The sequence below is a fragment of the Aspergillus viridinutans genome (genome assembly GCF_018404265.1).
Source record: "Aspergillus viridinutans IFM 47045 DNA, scaffold_12, whole genome shotgun sequence".
NCBI classification, from domain to species: Eukaryota; Fungi; Ascomycota; class Eurotiomycetes; order Eurotiales; family Aspergillaceae; genus Aspergillus; species Aspergillus viridinutans.
Genome location: NW_025091228.1, coordinates 986238 through 1005806, shown reverse-complemented (window position 1 = coordinate 1005806; position 19569 = coordinate 986238). Strand labels below are relative to the sequence as shown.

Sequence of the window (19569 nt, the reverse complement as noted above, 5' to 3'; positions counted from 1 at the left end):
CTACTAGATGACATTCAATATTGATTCGATATCCCTACTAGATGACATTTGATATCGATTCGATATTGATTCAATATCAATACTAGATGATATTCAATATCTTATGGTTGCTGAGATATAAGGGAATAACATCTCTGGTCTGTCGGTGGTTAGTATAAGAGTAATAGTGATATATATATATGCATATTAACCTTTTAATAACTACTATAATTTAGGAATAATTCTAAACTACTACCTATTCAACCCCCTAGAATCCTAGATATTAAATTAATATTTTAGATATAAATTAAAATAACTATAATTACTATATATTTAATATAATATTCATTTTCTATAAGCATACTGGATGGCAGGTGGTATGTGTGGTAGCAGTGGCATCAGTGTGGTGGGAGGTAATCATGGTAAAAAAACATTTTGGCTGGTTTTGTACATTCAGTCCGCCGTACTGACTCAGCCAAACATATCGGCCATATACCTTAGTATAAGGACCGCAAAGCGTCGCACATTGATCATTAGACCAACTTTCGGGGGTCAATTGTGGCTAGGGTGGTGAATGACTTTTGCATGCACAATATATAGCCTTGTATTTATTCACTGCTTCTTTTACCGATAATTCACTGCTTCTTTTACTGAGAATTCACTGCTCAATAGTATACTATATAGAAAGTTCTTACCCCCCCCCTTAGCCAGCCTTTCTCTCCTTACCATCTCCTGCCTTGCACTGTTCTCCATTGCATTCTTTTCTTTCCTCCTCATCTTGATCTTACAAAGCATCCTAGCCAGGAGAGACTTTGATAGGTTTGCCATTTTATGGCCATGTCCTAGATGCTGTGGAACAGCCCCTTCGTGACATCCTTGATGAAAGAGGCTTCAAGCCGTCCAAACAAACCGAAGCGATCGATACCTGTCACCGCATTAGACTATAACACGGTCAGAAGATACTTCGGGCTCAACGACGAAAGCCCCAAAAGTTAACAAACTCTGGGAGATCCCAGAGCAGAACTTCCTTCCAGTCCCCCAGCATCTAGGTAAGAAATGTTCACACTTATTGAGTTTGGCATGATGGTAACACTTTTTAGTGGGACACACATACACGATTTTTGGATAGTTCCTTACATTTGCCAGGGGAGGCTATGGCACGCTCCCTCATAGATCAGGTACCTGGCGCGGCAATGAGCCAGTCCGAAAGGGACTAGGGGGTCTTAACCCACAATCAGGGAGCATCTACCCACGATGGGGACATGCGTATCACGCTGTCCCGTGAAGAGGAGCACATCACCATTACGGGCAATGCCGATCGAAGGTATACTTCGCTGAATAGTATATCCTTTGTGGTAACCCATGCGCGCCACTCAAGCAATGGCTAATCGGATCTTGGACGAATGGCGTCTGGCGAAGCAAGACCAGGCTTCGACCATCCTTTCAGTTGGTACAATTGCACAATGAAAGAGAGCATACATCACCATCGGTGACTACTTCTGGTACGGCGACCCGAGTGATATCAGTACGAATTTGGTCGTATGAAGAAAAACGCCTAGGGGCTGTGGGGACGGGACCCATCAGTTGCCCGGATATATGGGTAGGTAAGGTCCTACTCATACTGAGGAAATTCTTGTTACTAATGCATGTGATAAAGCCATTGTCCATACGATGCGTCGTCGGCTTGGGAAACTGAAATGTGTGGTGTATGATTCGTGAGTGAGTTGCTTCGGCTATAGCAAGTAATTACTTGACTAATAAGTGATAGGACGGCCTGGAATTCGAAAATCTTTTCATACATCTGCTCAACCTTCGCGCGGCGTATGATCCTACGCCTACTACATCCAAACGCCAACCCACAGATTCTCTGCAGAAAGCATTTACTTCAATTTCGACGTCTTCTTCAAGACACTCGTTGAAGAAAGCATTCTGGTTGAGAATTGGGCAAAATATTATACCACTATGATTATGGATATGAAACCCTAGACCGACGAGAAATTGTCCGGACATCTTCTAGCCTAGTGGTACTATATCTTTACAGAATTCAATTGAGCTAGGGTATGAGGAAAGACGGAGTGCATAATCAAGCAATAACAACAAAATAGCCAAGATTCCATGAAACATTTCAGAATCTATTCACTCAAACTCAAACTCAGACTCAGTATCAGTATCAGTATCAGTATCAATGTCCGGCTCAGGCGGCGTCTTCTTGTAGGGATCATAGAATCGAATAGAGGAAGGCAATTTTTCAGTGGTCGATGCGGCCACTCTCTGCGACGCCAAGTGCATCGCATGACGCACCATGGTTCTTAGAATCGTATACACTTGGTCTAAAGCGTGGTTGTTGTATCCAATTGAAAACTGTTGCCGCGCCGTTAGATGGGATTAAAATATCTTTTTGAATTAAATTACCTTGGACTCATTGTCGATCCGGATAAAAATCCAGTGTTGACCATCCGTAGCAATGCCGTAGATGCATGCATCTTGGTGGATGGCCTTTCGGGCTCTGTGTATTGCTCCTATCATTTTTATCAGTCTTTAGGTTTAATAGACAAGCCCAGTATGCTGCTTACCCATGTATGCCAAACAGCAGCTTTCTGCCTCTGCGTTATAGCCCACCTCAGTTTGAAATATAACGATGCTTACCCCTGCATCTTCCTCATCACCATGCCAGATAGTCCAAGGAGCGCGAATCTTTAGTCTCCGAGGTCTGCCATGGCATTGCACGTCGACCGTTATACCGACTTTAGGGCGTAGTACGATTGGGGGCTCCTCTTTGTAAAACTTTTCCCGTGGAACTACTGTCATCCCAGCTTCAAGTGCAATAACCGAAGTCAAGAGGACCTTTAGCTTTGCGTCTGCTAAAGGCCCTTCGACTGTCCAGAGGTAAGCACGCGTAAGCGGTGTATTTCTCCACCGCAGACACGCAAGTGCGTCAACCACGTTCGCTATACATATTAGTATTCATGAGGAAGCAAATAGTAAATTCAGAGTGACCTACTTAGGAAATCTGGTGCCTCCATTATATCAGAACACCATATCTTTCTCTCGTCTGCACCGGTGACGTACCGCAGCCCGAAAAGATACGCAATACTATCGAATGGGAAACGTCTGGTTTTGAGGATCTCTACATCCTCACTTGAAGGAGTTTTTAGCATATTTGGACTTTTCTCGGGTATCTCTGTATCTGACGATCCTGGATCAGAGTCTGCAGTCCTGCGTCCACAGATAAGGGCTTTGAGCTTCCCCATCGTTGGCGAAATTTTGCGTTGTGAGAGATTTATCAGTGGTGGACTGGTGTTGAAGACTGGGGGGGCAGTTGTCGGTAAATGAAGGAATCACTTTGACGTCTTGCACGTGCAGGGAACCCATATTCAGACTGCAACAGACCGTGGATCTGAAATCATCGTCTGTGATGTATGCATCGACTGTTATTCCCTCATCAATCCTCAAGAGATATATTTGCCTTCTACTTGTTAATCGACTGTTCAAGTCTAATGTGAATGAGTATTGGCACGCCTTCGTCAGATGAACGGTGTAATGACCTTTGATCAGGATTTCAGAACTCGTCAGCTTCTCGTTGAGGATAAAGATGACTGGTAGTTTGTCGAGATCCGTTTTCTCGGATACAGCAGGTATTACGTAGGAGATATCTATCGAATTTAAGGTATGCCTCTGAATGTCTCTTTAGCGAATTTTAACTGTGCATAGTGTAAATGCTCATTCTTTGTACGATATTGTCCTGGATCTAGGTATTGATAAAGCCTGAGGCATCTTGTCAGCCATCAAATCCACTACGCCAAAAAGGTGTCTACACGACCATTTATAGCATAGTAGAAATGATAGGCATATTCTGGTTGGCACATCTACTTCCACTGGGATATGTTCTGTGTCTTTGGATGGGATAAAACCTGCACTTCAAAACAGTTTCTGGCCTCATGGATCATGATGGACTCATAATCTCATATAATAAGGTTGTGGTACTCTACATGTGCATGTGTAGTGCGCTGCACAGCTGCACTCAACCCAGCGGGGTAAGCAGCAAGGTGGCAGTTCCTAACACAAACTCCATGCTAATGCATGAGCAGCATGACCATACCCACCAGTAAATTTCCTGATCTTAATGACTCACACTTGAATCTAGGTACTTGTCCGAGTAATCTTCAAGAATTGTCAGGAGGTCTACTTTACTTTATTGGATGATGGAAGTAGACGCAAAGCGAATTCGCTTGCATTTGGTACAAAGGAAACAGACTAAGTACATGTCCAATGATCATTGCCAATACTAATGGCTTGCATTTGAGCAGACTGTGCGAACGAATGGAATGACTCGATGAAGACAGCTTGCAGGAGCTCAAGTCTGAGTCACAAAACTTGCAGTCGGCCCTGCGAGTCCTCGAATTGAGGACAGGAAACGTGGGGAGGATACATCCTCAGCTTTCCGGTTTTCCTTTTTTTTTTTTTTCATGATTTCTGGCTATGATGCAAGAGCAATAGTTCCGTTCTTGTAGAGAATCGAAATCCACAGCGTAAGGCAGTTCAAACAGCTTCGCAGAATTCCAGGTCAAATATGGAAAAGCCAATCATGGAAAGGCGTTGCAAGCTTGCATGAATGCCAGCACAAGCAGGAAGAAACGAATCTGTGCCGGTGACAGCGAGTCGGCACTGCCGGTCCCTAACGCTCAGCGACGGCGGACTTGGGGCGTCCTTGACTCGTCTTCGTGTCTGGCGTGGCACAGAGGATTTAAGGCATTGTTGTTATTGAAAGCGCATTCAGGAACAATTTATAATATTTCAACGATAGTATCCAGTTGGTCGGTAGATGCGCGAAGGAGATTCCTTGGAGCGTTCCACGCGGTCTGCCGCATCCGAGTCGTACAGGGAGCCGCGGGACGAACCTCGTGGAGATTGGTAGACGATCACACGGCGACGCTTGAGGGTGCGGGGCTCACGCTCGATGATCTCGTTGACAGCAACGGGTTGCTGTGTGTTTGCCTGGCGAGGCGCGATGGGGTATGTGCGATCGTAGCTGATGATAGGGGCCACAACCTGAACTCGGGCTTGGGTCTGAGTCTGAGCCTTTTCCTGCTCCTTGCGCTGCAGACGCATGCCATCCTCGATCGCGAGGAGGAGGCCCCGGACAGCGACGCAGTCCCGAGGGATCTTGACCAGTGTGGGCTGGCTCAACTCGCGGTCGATGACGGACTTGGCCTTGCCGTTCTCACTGTAGAGGTACTCGGCTACGTCGAGGGCGTACTGATGACCACGGTCACAGAGGGAACGGCCCTCCTGGTGGACACGCAGGGGCTCCGCGCATTGCGAGCAGTGGCTGGCATGGCGCTCGAATGCGGTCATGACGTACTCCTCGTCATCTTCGAGCTCGCGGACGCGCAGCACGGGCGCGATGGGCTCGGGGCTCTCGATCAAGGCGGGCATGGTGTATGATCGACGAGGGCGGACAGCTCTGCGAGTTGAGATTCTTCTGATGAGGATTCGTTCACGTAGGGACGACAAGAGAGACGGTGGGTGGAAGAGACGACGCGACGAGTCGTAGGGCGACACCGTGACTGCTGTGGGTGAAGCAGGGAGTGAGGCTGATTGATTGCTTGGAGCTCTCTTGCTGGTAGATCTTGATGCGATTCAGAGAAGCGTTAAAGAAATAATAGCAGTTGGTAGATGGCAGAAGATATTATAAAATGCGAAAGTAAAGCGATGATAGAGGTAGTGACAGACAAAAAAAAATATCGAATGAGAGGAGGGAGATTGAGGTGATATATAGTCACCTGGAAGAGAAGGCATCCATCGTCCAAAGCAGAGTATATAAGACTGCGACTAACAAAAAAGGGTCTAGTGGTGGAGTCGATCGGTCTAAAGATAGGATGACGGCATTGGTCACAAGCGGATGTTCAGAAAAAACGCCTTGTGGGCTGTGGAACAGTGGGAGGGTGGAGAGCGGGAGGGTGTGCACGGCAGCCTGGCCTGGCAGATGATGCTATTCCCGTTCCACTCTTAGTGCCTGGTGTTTGCCTGGGGCGGATGACTCGATGGAGTCCTCAGGCTCCCGCAAAACGCTGCGAATGGCCAGTCTGCTGTGGCTGGTGCATGCAGGCAGTGCTTTTAGCCTCTGTTTTTAATTCTGGCCAGGAAAAGGGCGTCTGCTGCAACACTGTCGGCCACAATTTCTGCTTGTTGGTTGATTCCTGGTCTTGTGATTGGCCTAAATGCCGTAACTGGCGGTCAAACCCCCCTTTGAGACCATCCAGGGATGGCTCCAGGATCACTACTCCCCATGTCCACTACGGTCTAGTCCGTCATCTGTCATGGTTTATGACTCCATCTGGTGTGGATGCTGCACAAAAAGGTACAAGTGATATGCAGATATTTGCATGCTTGCAGTCCATCTAACTGACTTTAGAGATGTCCAGAGTACTCCAGTCCTGGTTTACTCATAGCGATCCTTGTCGGTTACCTATTCGGGATTCGGGAAGGATTCGAGTCAGGATCACAACAGGGAAATGTCAGATTTTCAGCTGGAGTGTGAACTCTGCGAAGTGGCTTGTCCAACTGTGGCTTGACGCTCTCGTGTTCCTACGGCTCATCCCCCCTTAGAGCGACACCATTCCTCTCAACTGCAACCACTACCATCATTGTTGACTTTCGTTCTGTTTACTCCTTGAAATGGTACCATCATGACCGTAGATTTTATCGCCTACCATCCAATCAATATCCCCGCTATGGGCTCTTGGATCTTGTTAACTTGGAATTGTTGGTCTTCCTTCGCCCGCCCTGCGACAGGTTGACGCGGTGCAACCGCCCTCTAGATCGGGAATAATTCCTGAGACGCGGTACGGTTTTAGACCATTATACTGGTAGCCTATACCGTGCCTCTGGTCTTTGATAATGTACAGTGATGCTATTTGGGTTTCAGAATATGCATCGAATGGGAGTTCTGTTCCTTGCTGGCCGGGACGATCGTCGCGATTATGCGCTCGAGCCTCAGGGGTCGCACTGCCTCAGGCTCTCAGCCTCAATCTTCCTCTTCAATCGTCTCGACTTCTGACGCTAATGACCATTGTTGCTGTTCAGCCTCAAGCCACAGAGACTACTCTCAGTCTGAGATATGTGGATTCTTCGTACTTCTCTTCCCTGTTTATCATACTTCAGCCACAATTTGACAGCCAAGCGTCCAACACGAGCTCAAGTCTCGGCAACAAATGGCCAGTTCTGATTATGTGCTGCCTGGCAATCCCCATTCTAGGCTTCTGAATTCTCTGAAACTATGTTTGGACTGAGCGTTGAGAGGTTTTCGAAACAGTCGCCATTGCAGCGAAAATTCTCCTTACCGTGGGCCGCACTTGTCGACTACATCGCGCGATTCGCCTTGGAATAGGCGCGGACATCGCGAAATGTCGCAAGTTTGTACCAGTGCTTCAGAATCCAGATCGTTCTCGTCCAATGAAACATGTGGGAAGAGACATTCAGAGCGTCGGCTCTATATTTATCTCTACCACTGCTTGGCGATTCGATATGTTTGAGCAGACTCACGATGTCTTGCATGTCTTCACCGGATTGGATATGCTAAAATTGGCGAAGACTGAAGAGACATCTCTCATAGTTCTTGATAGAGTGTCAGGTGCACAATACGACTGCCGCGACTGTCCTGTCGTAACTCGCATGGGAGAGAACTTAGCCTTTGTTTCGCTTTATAAAGTAATATAATGGAGCAGGTCTTCAAGAAGCCAGCCGGGCTAGCTCAATCGGTAGAGCGTGAGACTCTTAATCTCAAGGTTGCGGGTTCGACCCCCGCGTTCGGCTTCTCTTTTTGCTTTTGTCAATTATTATTCAAAATTTTGTAAAAAGGAAATTCTTTTCATCGTTGTGTGGATCGCGAGGTTGTTGGTCAAAAAGCTTTTGGCTCCACCGCAATGGTCAGCTCCACTTTTAGGCCCACGCCTTAGTTGATCATCAGTCGAGACGGTGATCGTATAAGTCTTTCTTTCTATGGTCAATCTATGACATGCATTGTATAAAACTAAAACTAAGAGAATATAGCCATTACGGTCTCTGAGGGTCGAAAAACTCAGTTATCATATGGAGCACAAAAGCACATCTACAAGCAATACTAGAACGATGAAGCAATGGATTGACTATCTAGAGCCTATCCAGCTAGCAAGTCTCGACCATCAAGGCCAAGCCATGAAGCCATCATCGAGTCGTCGTTAAATCATAAAGAATCCCCACCAACCAATCGATAAGATCTGCCAAGATCCAAAGCAAGAGAGCCAAAGACGAAGCAAGAGCTGTCTATCCAAGCCTATCAGCATGCCGCTTATCAGGAGACAAATACGAACTCACCATCGCGAGGAAGTACCAACTCATACGAAGCGTATGTTGGATGTCGATGATGCAACGTCCGTCTGCACAAAGACACAAACATTAGCACAAGCTTGTGTCGTCAGTATGCAAGGGAAACAAACCTAAGCCTTGCAGGTGAGAGACTTCTTGTCGCACTTGGGGCATTTGCCACCGCACATCTGGTTGTTGAGGCAGACCTGGCGGCAGTGGTCGCGTTTGTCGTCGAGGTTGTTGGCAGGGGAGGCTGCGTCGTTGGTAACGGTACCCTCGACGTCAGGGACAGCTGCGGCGCTGGCAACAGCGACGAGGAGGGAGAGGCTGAGGAGGTTGAAGAACTTCATTGTGTTGAAGTGGTTGGTTGTGATATTTGAGTGGATGTAGATGAGATTGATGGAGGACGAGTTGAAGTAAGAGAGGTAGCTGGGGATGAGAGGGATGAGAGGAGAGGAGAGAAGAGATGGGTGATCGATCATTAGGGGGTATTTATACCTGTGAGGAGAGAATCTGAAAGGAATCACTGTGAATAGCTTGAGAGTATGATCGTGAAGGTTCATAAGGATCGTGATATAAAGACTTCACGTTTTTGCTAGTAGAGTTACACCAGTGAAGAAAGGAAGGACTAGGATGGCTGTCAGAACATACAAAAACGGATTATCCCGGGATATGCCCGCCCTTACACTAGGCTAGTGAATTATCTTTGGCTTCTACTGTCTTCATCAATCAAAGTAGAATGGACTCATGCAAGTAGCCTGATATTTGGATAATTTCTTTATGCGCCTGCTGCTGTGAAACGTCAACTTACGAATTTTTTGAGGGTTCGAGTCATGATGATCCTTGAAGCAAACAAAGAACCTCTGCCTCCTAATGATTTAGCTTTACGTCTCAATTTCTGGAATCACTATTATTAAGGCCAGCCAACGTCTTGCCAGTATACACTCAGATCAACCCAGGTTCAATACGAATTTCCGGAATTACAAGTCCCATTTGTGCACAGCGTAACAGGAGACAGATGCGGTACGTATGTCCTGGACACGTTTGAGGCCAGGTTGTTATTGGTGGAAACGAGGATCTGGCTGGCTCTAACGACGTGCTAGCCGACGTGCTTGAGAGCGATGAGCGCACAATTTCTATCCTCTGGATCCCATCACTTCGCCCCTCAGGCGTTGCAGATCTGATCGAAGCTCGGCGAACATGTCTACTTCAGGTCCCTCCATTTCATGACATTTTCCAAACCAAGCAAGCCCTGAGATAGAACCTTCTGTTCTTCCGATGGGTATCGGTCAAGAAGTGTACGACCCTCTTTCTCAGCTGATACAATCTCGCGAAGTACTTGGAACTCGAGAGACAGGGGAAGCGGCTATGTCAATCGAGGTCCGGCTTCTTATGCTGCGAATCCCAAACTGTATCTGGGCGGCAACCCACGCAGCATAACCTTCTCCTCCAGGAGTTCGTATTTCCAAGCCGACGACGCATGTTTGAGCAGGATCTTACCTACCCATATAGATAACGCACTGTTGGAGTGCCGAGCAAATTCCGCTGGTCGTCTTACTTCACACGAGCAAGTTTGTGTTCATGTCCCTTGGGTCACCGTACCAGAAAGAGTAGTCGGCATTGTCGGTGAAGTTGAGAAATATACGGAGCAGCGCTGTCTGCGGTATTCATGCCATTCATCTTCGGTGGCACCAACACCCGAGGCCCTGCTCCGCTGGCCGCAGGTAACTTGAAATTGCTTTGTAATTGATTGCCTAGCTGGTTTCGAGAATTCGGGAAAAGGCAGTTGTCAGGTTGCTTGCCCCTGTTTCCCAGCACAATGGGAGAGATGGTGAGTGGTGTCCTACCCAAGGTGTACTCTCGGGAAAGCTCCATTCTAAGGCGAAAAACAATCTCGCGGGCGAAATCGAGTGATATGGCATCGTGAGTGTATGAAGGGGGGACCTTGATTGTACCGGTCGAGTTGTTGAAATGGAACCGATACGCGATTCCAGGCAGAGCATTATGACTCTCGTCGTGCAGCTGGCACGAGCTGCCTTCGTCATTTCCGTAGTAGTGGACGAACGGCCGCAACCTCTGTGCGATATACTGATATCACCTACGTCTGCCCGCTCGGTTGTGGATGCTGACCGGACGGGAACGTATTGTATGAATCGTCCTTCCAGCTGTCATATGCAACTCAAGCCTCTGCCGCCAAATACATCCTAGTTCCAATAAAAATGAGGTTATAATCAGATAAATTCTGCCTGCCAGGACGTTTTGTAAGATCAACTGCCCATTGAGGGAAGATAAGAATGTAACGGAGAACACCGCACTGCAGAAGGAGATGGTGAAGACTCGATGAGAAATGTTGGCTGAGAGGAGGTAAGAAGTTCCATGCTATCCAGCAGGTGAACAAACACAAGTCCACGCACTGCACATCACAAAACTCATTCACTGGCTTGGCCACGGTTGAGGATCGGACAACCTTGTCATTCAGGCTTTCGTTCTCTCCACAGCCGGGTAGAGGATCTGTGTCGATCCCCGATGTCGTCGAATCTATGGACTTGTAGCATATTAGTCAAAGCAAAGTAGCTCTATGGTGGATGATCAAGCCAGAGTGAAGGACTGCTTGCCGTGGACCTGTATGGACACTCGACACAGCATACTATGCATTCATTCTCATTTCCTGGCTTCTATTTCCCAGCCAGACTTCTTTGCCATACTTGAAAGAGTCATCAGGGGCACTTCAGTCGGCTTTCAGTTCCAAGTTTCTCTTTGGCAATGAACCTATTCGGATAATAGACCCTCTCAATGGCACTATTTTCGTTGGACAGCCCGGCATGACAAGTGGTATGAAAGCTCTGTTGCTTTCTTCTCATAGATTCATGTATTGTTGACCGCAAATTAAGGCTCCATCAGCCAACAGGCATGGGATGTGGAGATAAGAGACATGCTGCGGGTATCAAAACACAGTGTGGCTGGTGAAGGTGCACTAGTGGTTTCGGTTGCAACCGATGCAGAGGTCGCCTGACGGCCGGAGCGGATTTCAAGATCATCACCGATGTAAGTTCCAAGTTTCCTTGGGATGCCATATCCAGTTGCGATTGACTCGAAACCCCGCATCTGAGAGCTGAAGGAGGGTGGAATGTCTCGGAACGGTGGACGACCAGGTTAGCGATGGAACTTTTAATTCTTGCGGTGTGCTCAATCAATATTCAAAGTCGACTGACAACCGTGACTCGGATAAAATCGCTCGCCGATCGTCGACGAGTGTGCATGAATATCTACAAATCATTCGAGTTGACTGGAATATTCTGATCCGTGAGATCTAGGCTAGCCACCTTTTGAGGACTGCATGCAGGACCGAGCATCCACATGAGCAGATGCATGCATATTCTTCCGGTGCGGATGAAGCCAGCACTAAATGCCCTTCGAGCATCCATCACTAGGTCACTCGACGACTTCAGAGCCCTTTGAAACATGCAGATCACTAGATGATGTACACCACACGGATTTGTACCTCTGGAAAATCTGTGCTTGTCTTCAATACGATCAGTCCCTCTGCACCGACACTCTTCAAGGATGGAACTTACTAATGTCATGTAGCTTCAAGAACTTATATATCCACAGCGGTCAACTACCTAGTCTGTGGATGATGGATTAGTGGGATCGTTTGCATGGCATACAAAAGCAGCACACAAGGCAAAATCCTAAGTTTGAGTCTCCTCATTCCTCATTGGCATTTGTGAGAATGGCAGCAAGATTGAGGCTTCTTGTAGTATTTTCTCGTGCGTATCCCACTCTCAAAGAAAACTTGTAGACTTCTCACTGCTGATGTCCAGTACAAGTTAACAGGGGCGAAAAAAACATACGGAAATCAAGGATGAAGAGCATTCAATGAATGCAACAACTGACGGCGTACCTCTCCCCAAATAGCGCACAGCACATTTCCACCGACCGCTCTTCAAAGCAACTTCTCATATATATAGGAGCATCACTGCATTGGGCCGATAATGCATTTGCAATGTAATTACTGGTGTGCAACCGTAAAATGCAAGAGGGAATCATGAAGTGAAGATCCCTGCCATGGTGGAATTCAATCCGAATGCTCATACTAACTCATAAGTATACAAGCAATTGTATATAGCATGAGTAGAGAAAGTTTGACGCTACTAAACAGACAGAAGCGTGGGAACTCTGCTCATATTTATAGCTTGAAAAGGCATGTTGAGACGCGCTTTCAGTAAGAGTCAGGACAAAGATAGATACGATTGCTCCAGATAGATCAAAGAGCTGCAGAAAAGCCCTCTAATGGGATCCAATGATGACAAACAGATAGGTCATTAAGCTGACACACATCATGATAACCTTTGCCGATATGAAGAGAGGTACTTTGTCTATGTACCTGCAGCAAAGGCACTCTCGTAGTCTTGGCATTATCCGCATCCCGCACTATTCCATTCTAGGATAACAAATATCACGTGATACTACCCAGATCCCAAAGTTCTTCACAAACTCCCATAACTCGGAATCCGTCACGGCAAGTCTCCATCCCCTTCTTGCTGTCCCTCCCTCGCAAGTCGCCAAAATGGCCAAGAAATGTATGCGCAGATTTCTGCTCCAGAGCTGAGTTCCACGCGAACTCGGAGTTGCTCATCCCCAATACAATGCTGATCCGCGGAGAACGGATGACTGACTTGCGATCCTCTTCACAGCGAAATCTCGCACGATTGCCGTTCGCCTGATCTCCATGGCTATGACCGGGTACTATCGCACAATGATCCGCCCTCGTACGCACCGCCCTCTGAGCATGCTCAAATACGACCCCGTGGTGAAGAAGAAGGTCTTGTTCCTGGAAGCGACAAAAGGTGGAAGGGCGAAATGATTCACGATCTCTCTTATTCAAATATCCGCCACGTCAAGTTCCGTCGCTTCGAATAGGGGGATTGTCCTTGTGTATTGGCTCCGTCTTCCTCGGCGTCAATGAATCCACTCCGTTCCTGAACCATCAAACGTCTCAAAGGCAGCGACAAGTCGAGCCCGGTACTTCCATCAACGATCATGTACATTAGGGAAAACAGCGGCAGAAGCGATACTCTGGGCTCCTGAGCGGACTCATGTATTGCTAAGCTGTTTCTATTCTGGTCTTGCATTTCGGCGTTTAGAGCAGTACATTCTGGGTTAATTTTAACATGTTCGATATTTTCACTTTCCCATCATCTTCTCGACTACATAAGCAGTGTCTCCCTTTCGTGACTTCTTCAATCTTGCGGTAAATACGCTGCGTATCTCGTTTCTCCTTTGTCCATAACTATATTCTCACTAACCTTCAGGCGAATTATTGTCGAGCTGAATTCGGCTCTATATACCATCAACCTGTTCGTTATATCTCTGACTGAAACGGGCATTGTAGCGGTCACCTGTGTCCATCAGCAGCTATAGCTTCTTTGCAAGGGGGAGAGCGCTTACTGCGTAATCTTCGGCCTCCGCGCCTTGCGCCTCGCGTCGTCCACCTGCTGTTTTTTGGATTGCTTTCAATCGCTGATGATTGCCTACTACTTCCGGATGCTAATCTAGCAGGGCTTGTTCTGCGCTCCAAGTAATTGGCAGTCCCTTGCGCTTGCCCTCTAGTCCCAGAATTCGATGGCGCCACAGACACTCGTGCTCTCTTATCATTGCTCGTGTATTGATTCTCCGTATGAGTATCACGATTCGACAGTTCGCTAGCCGGGGAAGCATTGGATTGGTTTGAGAATTTGGGGCTCCCCTTCGATTTAGGAGAGCGCTGGAATCTGCTATAAGTGCGTTTCGTGGCGCGTTCTGGTCTCTTGACACGACGATTCTCCGAAGCGCTCTCCTCAGGAGGGTTTTCCGTTGCTGAGAACTTCCGCTTCTCAATCCTGGTTGCCTTGTTTTCTGCCTTGAAAGTGACGGTTTTCTGCTTTTCCTGATCCTCGGTTGCGTTCGTATGACCATCAACCGTTTCCGTTGCCAAGGAGTTCAGCTTCAGCGGCTGGTGCTGTGAGCTCCGCGACTGTTCACCTATCATTCCGAGGTCGAAACCGTCGACTTTGTGCGATGTAGCTGCATTCCCCTTCTCGTTCCTTTCTTTCGGCGTTTCCACGACCGTGTCGCCCTGCGGTGACTTGTTCTTCGGGGTGAGGTCTAGCATATCTGCAAGATCGCTAGGTTCAGGACTCAGAGATGAGCCAGATGCGGGTGATAGCTGCTGTCGAATACTCGAAAATGGTACAATTTCAGTTGACGATTCCGGCTTTTCACAGTGACCGACGGAGTGGATGTTTCCAGCTCTCGCATTAGTTTGAACTGGGGAAGACAGCCCGCCGCCCTGAATGCTCTGTGTCCGATATATCACCTCTGTCGTCTGAACAAAGCCCTGAATAGGACTCTCACAGATCCTATTCGGTGTCAAGATCACAGAGGAACTTATAGTCGCATTCGCGACATTAGGAGCTGCAGGGACAGTAGTCCTTTGTGAATCGGAACACGGGTTGTCGTTATCTGTCGAGCTCAGACAGTCCTTCAGTTTGTCCCAAGTACCCGGCAATGGTCCTCCTAATGAAGGATCATCTGGTCGAGCGATGGCCTCTTTGATATTTTTCATCCAGCGTTCCGAGTCCTGAAGCCTTTTGAGAAGGGCGTGTATTTCGGATTTCGCCTTCGCTTTACCTGTTTCCAAGTTTGACCGCGCCGAGTCGGCATCGCAAAGATTTTTCTTGACCTGTGTGAGTTCTTCCTCTTTCTCCAGTAGATCACTTTGACATGTGTCTAGCTTCTTCTGGAGATCTTCGAATTCAAGGTCTTTCGAGGACAGCCTATCATTGAGCTCGGCGATACTTCCTTGGACTTCATCGAGCTGCTGGGAAATTGCCTTCTGTTGAGCCAGAGCAGCAGCCTCTGACTTTCGCAGTAGCTCGAGTTCCGCTACCTGTTCACTCATCCGAGCTGCGTCCTGGGTACGGAAGTCCTCTAATTTCTGTATTTGCTGTTCTCTCTGCAGGACCTACAGGAATCAGCAATTTTCATTAGTTTATCTCCAAACCCGATTTACTCACCATCGACTCCAATTCATCTCTTTGCTTCTTCGCTGCCTGTTCCCTTTCAGCCTGCAAACCATTAGTGAACCTGCCATTGTAAGACTCTATGTTGATTACCATTGACGCTTGGGCCTCAGCCAGCGACTCCCTGATCGTGGCCATATCCTTTTCCGCTTCTACTTTCTCTCGCAGCAGTTTATGGATCTGTTGCTCAAACCTTGCCTTGGTCTGGTCTCTGGAAATGACGCTCGCTCTGTTCAATTCCTCCCGAATTTTCGTCTCGATAGATATCGTCTTCTGTCGCAGGCTGACGGCTTGGGCCTCGAAATCCTGTGCTCGTTTCATCTCTTCTTGCATCTTTGCAGTGACCTCCAGAAGGGCACGCTTTGCTTCCTCGCTTTCGATCTCCTTCGCCTTAGCATTCTCTTCAGCAGAACTCATTTTGATTGAAAGCTGCTCGATTTGATCTTTGAGTGCGGCATTCTCCGTAGATAGACCGCAGACATCTGTCGCTAGAGCCGGGTTCTGCCCCTCAGAGATACTCTTTTCTAGATGAGTAATATGCTGGGCAAGATCAACCTCTTTCTCATTGAGCGTCGTGAGAGAGGAGTTAATTTTATGCATGCTTGGCTCGAGAGCTTCCAACCTTTCTCGCACCGCGCTGTACTGTTCTTCGTTGAGCCCGAGCTGCTTGAGAAGTGCCATATGACAGCCGTTATTGTTTTCAAAGAGCTTCAGTTGCTCCCTAATATTATGTGCCACATTCTCGTTGAGCGCGAAGCTTCTTTCGAGTCCCTCATTTAGCTTGAAATCGAACGTATTCACACTGACAGCAACAAGTCAGCATTCCACTCCTCAGCACTTTGTCTCAGATCATACCTTGAGAAGATCTTGTGGACGATGTCATTGCATTGCTGGATATCCACTCTGTCCCTCGAAAGCTGTTCGCTCAGTTCTTTGAGAAGTGAAAAGCTCTTCTCGAGTGTCAATTCCAATGTGGTTTGAGTTGCTGCCTGGGAAGCATTCACACTCTGACCGAGTATGTCAAACGCAGAGTCGAGCTTGCTGAGCATCTCCTGCTGTTCAGTCCGGATTACCGCAAGCTGCTTTGTTTGAACTCTCGAATTATTGTGAATGTACGACTCAAGAATTGATGATCTTCTCCTTTCTTCCATCAACTGGGTTTGAACAAATACTGTCTTTTCTTCTGCATTTTTCAAGGCCAGCGTCATCGCTTCGACCTTTTTCTCAGACTCTGCGAGTTGATTCCTTTTTTCTCCGACGAGAGCGAGAGCCTGAGAAATTTGGCGCCTAGCATCTTCAATGCCAGCCTCGATTTCGGTTCTTTCATTCTCCAGAGTTGCTTTTGAGTCTTTGAGTCGGAGGTTCTCATTGCGAAGATTTCGATACTCGGCTCCAAGCTCGTTGAGAATACCCTTGAACTTCACTAGTTTTGCTTTCCAGTCCTCTATCTGGGCTCTGTATGTCTTTGATTGACACTTGCTACGCTGTAATTGATTGTCAAGGGTCTCGAGCTGATTCTTCAGAGTTTTGTTTTCCTCCGCCAGTTCAGACATGTCAGCTTCCATTCGCTCCTGCAGATTGGAAGCAGCGATTTCATTTTCTTCTCGAACTCTCATCCGATTGATTAGAAGCTGGAACAGATCTTCCTCTGACACTTGCGAGCCTCCGTTGTCCGAAGCCAGTGTCATAGTTCGTTTCGCACTGGGCAACCTTTTCCCGTTTGCGGGACGTCGCTTCGAGATCCTGAAATGATCAGTCGTAGGACCCAATGAATGCATATTAGGCACCCCCTCTCCGTTAATAACCTCATTCTGGCGGTTCTGATTTTGCTGCATAGCAGCAGCTCGTTCCTGCTTTTCATTGTGCTGCCTTATCCCACGTGGAACATGGTGTTCAAGCTTGGAACCCGTCAGTAACCCCTGCGAAAATGTTGGAGGAAACTTACACTCGGTTGCGGAGTCACAGAGTTTGTGTTGTTGTCTATGAAGTTAGACTTCCTACACAGGACTTCTTTCAGGCTTTGCCCACCTGGATTTCCTGCATTCTCGGCGATGCGTTGAATGTCGCCCGCTGTTTGCGAACCACCATCTTGTGCTTTCTGGCTTTGTAGTCGATCCGTTGGAGTATTTCTGCAAGCATCGTTTTCGGCACTGTTGCAACGGTTTGCTGCAATTCCCGAGTCCTGGGGTTTGTGTGTCGCTGGAGAGCAGGGCCTCGTCGGGCTCGAGCGGGATACGTTATCTCGGATCATTCCATACATCGTGCAATCCTTGTCCGAGGCATGAGAGATAGAACTTGAAGGACAATTAGTATATGTGAAAAGCGGTAGCATCGGAGGAACGAACTTTGCTTGTTCTTGATGTCTGACTTGATCAGCCATACCACGCCTATTAGTTTGTTCTAAGGAAGGACTTCTAGGTGCACAAGGCCTCTTTGTCAAGGATTGTAGCAAAAGCGGCCTTCCACGTGGACCAGGTTTTCCAAACGAGAATCCCGCGACATCGAGCCCAGAGCTTTGGGGCCGTTCAAGAAGCAGTGGAGCCGGACGAGCTTCTTGCGGTCGATCTGACCCCTTGTCTTTCTCCATAACCGCCTTCAGATTCGGTGAGATGGGCTCATTGTCGTTTTGTTCCATGTGGAGAAGCATTAGATCTTCATCGCCCTCATATTGAGTTGCAAGGCCGTCACGCTCAAATTCAGATACAGCTAGAGAGTTACCAGGCGAAGAAGGGCCAATGTTTTGATTCTCCATTTCGATATTGTCTTGAATGCTCAACGCAGCAATGAACGTCGACTTCCCTTGAAATGTACGGCACGCACATTGGCGTCCTACTCAGGGAAGAGTCTTCGCGGATGTCCCCAAGTATTAGGATAGTTCTTGTGCGAGTCTGGAGAGAAGTCGAGCAAGAGAGACGTAGAGAGACCAAGGGACTGAATGGAAAGAATTCTTTTCGAGATGAAAACGTAGAAATAAGATCGCCAGCTCCCTCAACGGAAGAAACGTCTTCGTCAGGTGGTAGCTTCCGTTTTGGAAAGTACCACGTCTTTGCCTCATAAGGCATCAAAATCCAATAGCTATACTCCGTTAGGGACTCAGGATCATACCGATGCCTTTTATGGAGGATGCTCTTTTTTTTTTAAAAAAAAAAAAAAAAAACAAAAACTATACAAAAGCTTACAGACTGTACAAGACCAATAGTAGTCTCATACTATGGTTGGCGTCCCTTCTAACCATGTTATGTGTCGAAGGAGTTCCTCGGTTTTAAGTAGAGGCAAGATATCGTCACTCATGTATACGGCATAAAGATGTCACAATAGCTACACGAAGGTACGCAGACTCAGTATTCAGACGAAAACATCATGAAAAAAACATGCAAAGGAAGGATGAAAAGGGGTTATGAAGAGCAGCGTAACATGCTTCAGAGTTATCGTAGTTGGCGACAAAAATTGGTCGAATTATGGTCGAACATTTTAGATCAATAGTAAATTCTGAGAAGCTTGGATTGAAACTGCCATTAAGCGGCATGTATGTGCATTATACCCTGAACTGAGGCTTGAAGGGATACTTAGCGAGGAGTTGCGGTGTGTATATTCCCACAGTAGCGCAGTCAGATTCGAAATCATGTCAACACATCACGGTAGCAAACATCCTCTTTCTTTACCACGACAAGAAATTCCTTAGGCAGAAAGGCTTCGGTATTTCTCAATCTTGAACGGCACACAAGACTCCACCTAGAACATAAAGATGACCTCTATGGATTCTTCAGATCCCGGCGGCCAGCGCTTAGCTACCATTGGTTGCTGGATTAAAATGACAAAACGAGCCGTCGCACCCTGAGCGTCAATCACAGAGAATCAGCGCCAATATCACACTGTGATGAGCGTCCCGCTCCACTGATTCGTCGATGGGGTCTTGTCCCTGAACTCTGAAAATAGTGCACGTTCCCTGAAGATGCAGAATCTGGTGTGTACATGGGTCGAGATAATCTTCTTCGAGCCTATCACCAGGCAGTATGCAGCTTTAACGCATCAGTTTCTTCACAAATCCTCAAGCCCCTTGAGGGCTGTGCCATGCTTGAGGGTGTATAACAGTACTATAGACCCCGGGCTCGTCTTTCCTCCAGCGCTTGTTTATTTGCGATTATCTCTCCGTGGTGAAATTCTACAACCGTCTAACAGA

The 19569-nt window shown here is 47.4% G+C and overlaps 5 protein-coding genes and 1 non-coding gene across 6 annotated transcripts; 2 read left to right on the top strand and 4 right to left on the bottom strand.

The window, feature by feature from the left end:
* Positions 1-2115: 2115 nt before the first annotated feature.
* Positions 2116-3002, bottom strand: Aspvir_002760 (uncharacterized protein; the record flags this gene model as incomplete). Its single annotated transcript, XM_043274356.1, has 4 exons — positions 2116-2340; positions 2392-2498; positions 2553-2927; positions 2981-3002. The coding sequence occupies 4 exons, from the start codon at positions 3000-3002 to the stop codon at positions 2116-2118; spliced, it is 729 nt and encodes a 242-aa protein (XP_043130291.1).
* A 1771-nt stretch (positions 3003-4773) lies between these two features.
* Aspvir_002759 (uncharacterized protein) lies at positions 4774-5415 on the bottom strand (the record flags this gene model as incomplete). The annotated part of the gene is made up of 1 exon (XM_043274355.1): positions 4774-5415. One exon carries the CDS (start codon positions 5413-5415, stop codon positions 4774-4776), a length of 642 nt encoding a protein of 213 aa, XP_043130290.1.
* A 2306-nt stretch (positions 5416-7721) lies between these two features.
* Positions 7722-7794, top strand: Aspvir_002758. The gene has a single exon. It is a non-coding gene; the product is annotated as a tRNA-Lys (tRNA).
* Positions 7795-8456: 662 nt separating this feature from the next.
* On the bottom strand, positions 8457-8675 carry Aspvir_002757 (uncharacterized protein; the record flags this gene model as incomplete). The annotated part of the gene is made up of 1 exon (XM_043274354.1): positions 8457-8675. The coding sequence occupies one exon, from the start codon at positions 8673-8675 to the stop codon at positions 8457-8459; it is 219 nt and encodes a 72-aa protein (XP_043130289.1).
* A 4220-nt stretch (positions 8676-12895) lies between these two features.
* On the top strand, positions 12896-13192 carry Aspvir_002756 (mitochondrial 54S ribosomal protein bL33m; the record flags this gene model as incomplete). Its single annotated transcript, XM_043274353.1, has 2 exons — positions 12896-12908; positions 13023-13192. 2 exons carry the CDS (start codon positions 12896-12898, stop codon positions 13190-13192), a joined length of 183 nt encoding a protein of 60 aa, XP_043130288.1.
* Positions 13193-13668: 476 nt separating this feature from the next.
* Aspvir_002755 (uncharacterized protein) lies at positions 13669-18141 on the bottom strand (the record flags this gene model as incomplete). Its single annotated transcript, XM_043274352.1, has 7 exons — positions 13669-13727; positions 13777-15331; positions 15384-16191; positions 16245-17287; positions 17335-17369; positions 17418-17683; positions 17876-18141. The coding sequence occupies 7 exons, from the start codon at positions 18139-18141 to the stop codon at positions 13669-13671; spliced, it is 4032 nt and encodes a 1343-aa protein (XP_043130287.1).
* Between the last annotated feature and the right edge of the window lie 1428 nt (positions 18142-19569).